This window comes from Triticum aestivum, chromosome 4D (genome assembly GCF_018294505.1).
Source record: "Triticum aestivum cultivar Chinese Spring chromosome 4D, IWGSC CS RefSeq v2.1, whole genome shotgun sequence".
In the NCBI taxonomy this organism is placed as follows: domain Eukaryota; kingdom Viridiplantae; phylum Streptophyta; class Magnoliopsida; order Poales; family Poaceae; genus Triticum; species Triticum aestivum.
Window position 1 is genome coordinate 54,621,507 of NC_057805.1, and position 4,272 is coordinate 54,625,778.

The 4,272-nt window shown below is 46.1% G+C and overlaps 1 protein-coding gene across 1 annotated transcript; it reads right to left on the reverse strand.

Moving 5' to 3' along the window:
- Positions 1 to 1,555: 1,555 nt before the first annotated feature.
- Positions 1,556 to 2,947, reverse strand: LOC123099593 (dof zinc finger protein DOF3.1). Its single transcript, XM_044521723.1, has one exon. The coding sequence runs from the start codon at positions 2,831 to 2,833 to the stop codon at positions 2,042 to 2,044; it is 792 nt and encodes a 263-aa protein (XP_044377658.1). The 5' UTR covers positions 2,834 to 2,947; the 3' UTR covers positions 1,556 to 2,041.
- Positions 2,948 to 4,272: the final 1,325 nt, after the last annotated feature.

A 4,272-nucleotide genomic window follows, 5' to 3' on the forward strand; every position in this document is an offset into this window, starting at 1 on the left:
GGGAAACATTTGAAACAACGCTGTTTTAACCTTGTCATTGCTAAACGGTGCATTGAGCTTACTGTTCATGAACCCGTCAACTTCCATAGGTATATGAGAGAGCACCTCTTCCATCCCGATGGTACTCTCCGAGGTATAAAGATGCTCATATTAGTAGCTCTAACAATGTATTTTATCAATGTTGGCCCGGGCCAGGGCCCTAGCTCGCCCCCCACTGCCTCCGTCACTGCCTGCAATATCATTTGCCTCTTTATGAAGGTGATCCCCTATTTATCATGTTGGTTTTTTTGGGAAATTTATCATGTAGGTCGACGTTTATCAATCAAACGTGCCCCCGCCTCCCGTGGTGGTCGCTAGGTGAATTTGGGCCGGCCCAACTAGCATAGGCTCCCCTTCCGGTTCTAGAACCTTACTAGACCGGTTTATGTGTTATTTTTTGGTGCTTTTGTTTTTTATTTCTTCTTTCATTTTTGTTTCTTGTTCATGTTTGATTTTTGAAATTCAAAAATTATCCATAATTTTTTAATAAATGTTTGTTTTTGGTAATTAGTAAACATATTTTGAATTAACAAACATTTTCTTAAATTTGATGAACTAATTTTGAATCCACAAATATTTTTACCAAATCAGTAATATTCGTGAACATTGAAACATTTTTTAAAAACTTGTGATTTAATATTCGTGAACATTGAAAAAAATTGGGATTTTTAAAATTTTGTGAGCCTTTTTTATATCCCGAACTAGATTTATGGAAGCAGAAAATAAAAAAAAGAAACGGAAAATATATTTTTTGAAAGAGATGCCCCGCAAATGGGTTGCCCGAAAGGGCGTGTGGGCGGTGCATGTTTCAGCTCTTTCCATCACACCGGTCGATAAATAGGAGGTCCCTTTTCGAAAGTCGTGCAATAACTGAGCAAGAAAATGTTATCTTCATCAGAAAATGGTTTTTTGAGAATGAAAAGGAATTTTGTTGATCCTCCAGCATCTGCATCAAGTAATACTTCCTTTGTACATAAATGTAAGACGTTTTATGGAAGGAGTATTTTTCTATGAAGCAGCATCTGCACGAAGTAATGCAATACTGTTACAGACTGTCCGCTCATGAAAAAGTGAGATATATTCAAAGTTATGAGATTTTTAGATTTAATTACGATCGTCTGGACGAACCAACGTGTAGTTAGATGGTTAGGAGGACGGTATTATCCCAGTCCACCAGGATTCAAATCCTCGTGCTCGCATTTATCCTTGAATTTATATCAGGATTTCTGGTGATACACGTTTAGTAGGAGAAGACGTTCCCGTCAACTACGAGTCGTCTAAGATGACTTCGTAAAATCTCAAGATGACGTGTCGGCTCAGTTTTCAGAGGTGCTCATAGGAATAGGGTGTGCGTTCATAGGGGTGAGCGTATGCACATATATATGAGCTCTTGCGTCTGTATTATGTTAAAGAAAGTTACGATCGTTTGGACATTTCTTTTTTCGTTGGGTCTGAACAATTCTTTGAAGATCGTTCATGCACCAAACTTTGAAACTCTCCCTCAAAAAAGAAAACGAGAGCAAACTCAATTTATAGATAATAATGTAAATTATACTCCCTCCGTTACAAAATATAAGTCTTTTTAAAGATTTCAACAAGTGACTACATACGAAGCCAAATAAGTGAATCTATACTTTAAAATATGTCTACATACATCCGTATGTTGTAGTCTATTTAAAATGTCTAAAAAGATTATATCTAGGGACGGAGGGAGTACAATCATAACATCAACATGCATGTAAACCAAGTACCCAACAAATAACACCATCAGACCTGTAGAGACGCACGCTATAAGACACATGAGAGACCATTCTACCCCTGTGGAACCAAAACTGTAAACTAGACAGGCCTCTCCTTGTACCACTACGTACTACGTGAACAAGACACGACACGAGCCATGCACTTGCAGAAAAAATAAACACCTACACACATAACCCAGCAGACACATGCATGAGCCATCACGTACGCCACGCACACAACTACTGACCACTCTCACAGTTTGTCACATTATCTGGGCCCCGCCATGGAACATGCCATTGCCGCCGACCTGTGCCACCGCCGGTGCAGGAGAGAACTCCGGCGCCCACATGGCAGCCGCCCCGCCGCCGGATACTTTCCACGTGTCCACATTGCCGTTGTCCAAGAACGCGGTCGGCCAGAGCATCGGCGCCGACGTCCCTGCATGGCCGCCCCGGAGCCCGAGGGAGTGCAGGCCAAACTCCCCGGCGCTGCCTCCGAGCCCCACCTGGCTCAGCCCGGGCAGGCCGAGGCCGAGGTCGAACCCGACGCGGCCCTCGAACAGCGGCGCCGCGCCGAGCGCGAACAGCGAGCTGAGAAGGCCGCCTTGCGGAGCCTGCTGGGAGTGCGACTGCGCCGGCATCGGCGGCGGAGGCGCGCCGAAGTGGACGGGCGGGCGGCGCATGGCCTGCTGCGGCGCCGGGCGCAGGCGCTTGCGGGTGGAGCCCCCGATGGGGACGTTGCGGAGGGAGCCCCCGAGCGTCCAGTAGCGGCGGCAGGCGCGGCAGAAGTGGCGCGGCTGCGACGTGTTGTAGTTGTTGTAGTAGCAGAACTTGGTGTCGTACGACGCGCACCGCGGGCACTGCTCCCGCGCCGCGCCCGAGGGCGTGTTCGGGTTCGCCGCCGCCGGCTGCAGCTGCATCAGCTGCTGCTGCTGCTGCTGGAGGCACGCCATGTCCGTCGCGGCCATCGTCGCCGCGGCGTCGTGCTTGCAGTTCTGGGGATGGGCGAGCAGTGCCTGCTGCATGGGGGCCAGCTGGTGCAGAGGAGCTTCCATGGCGTCCGAGGTTGGCCCTGCAGGTGCAATGTGGGTGTGTGGATGCTCGTATTATGACAATGGAGCTCGAGCTAACTTGGCTAGATACCAGTGAGTTTTGCTGTTTTGGGATTGAAGTGCGAGGGCGTATATATACACGGCGTGAGCAAGAGCCAGTGAGTGAGTGAGTGAGTGAGAGAAGGTGTGTGGACAGTGCGGGTGTTGGATAGGCGTTGTAGGTGATGGTACGGTGGGTGACAGAAGGCTGAGGGGATGAGTACGCAGGGTGCAGGGACTGACCACGTAGAGTTGCTTTCGATCTTTGCAGGACAAAGGAATCCTGTGAGCTACCTGAATGCTGACGTGTATGCTCCCCGCACCAGACAGTTTTGAAACCCAACAGTAAAAATAAATGGCTTTTCTCCCATTCTATACAGAGTTTTGCTTGCTTACTACTGCTACGTAGGAGCTCTGCCACGCTAGTAACACAGCACCATGCTACTGCTAGCTATACTACTGTTACCATCTGCAGCGTGTTTCTGCCTCTGGCTTTTATTGAATCGATCACTCTAAAGTCGAAACTTCGAAAGGCGAGGCAGATGGTAAAAAAACTGGACAAAAATTTACCACTCTCCACGTCTACACTCGTTAAAATCTAACTGTACACAGAGTTAATGTAAGTCGCCGCGATTATTTTTCTTAGACTACCCACAATGGGTATTAACATAGAATAGTAACATGCCTATATTACTAATCTATATTATTACCTTTATAGTGGGGAGTAACATATATGTGGTAACATACAACACTTTATTTATTAACACTTTATTTATTAGGCTATAGACTCATCTTGCCTTGATATGTGTGATGTTACTCTTACTACTAGTAAGACTACCCACAATGGGAGTAACATAGGTAGTAACATCACATATATCTAGATAAAATAGATGATGTGGCAAGCAATAAATGAAGGAAGATAGTCATGTAGTAACATAGTTAGTTACTACTAGTATGAGTAACATCACACATATCAAGACAAGATGAGTCTATAGCATAATAAATGAAGTGTTGCATGTTACCACACATATGTTACTCCCCACTATAGTAACATGAGTATGTTACTACTCTATGTTACTACCCATTGTGGCTAGTCTAAATAGCTATGTTACCGCATGCCTCTCTTTCTTCATTTATTGTTTGTCACATCATCTATTTTATCTAGATATGTGTGATGTTACTATCTACGTTACTTCCATTGTGGGTAGTCTTAGGCCAACTCCACCGCGCGACCCCAAACGGACGTCCGGTTTGGCCGGATTTTGTCCCTTTGAGGCGCCGATGGGTTCGCCCGTGTCCGGTCTTGTCCGTTGGCTCGTGCGTGCGCCCATCGCGCGGCCACACCCCAAATCACGTCCGCGTTGGACATGATTTAAAAAACAGAAAAACGTAAATAAAATGAC

Coding starts and splice junctions, on each gene's coding strand:
- LOC123099593 (XM_044521723.1), bottom strand. CDS start 2,833: ATGGAAGCTCCTCTGCACCAGCTGGCCCCCATGCAGCAGGCACTGCTC.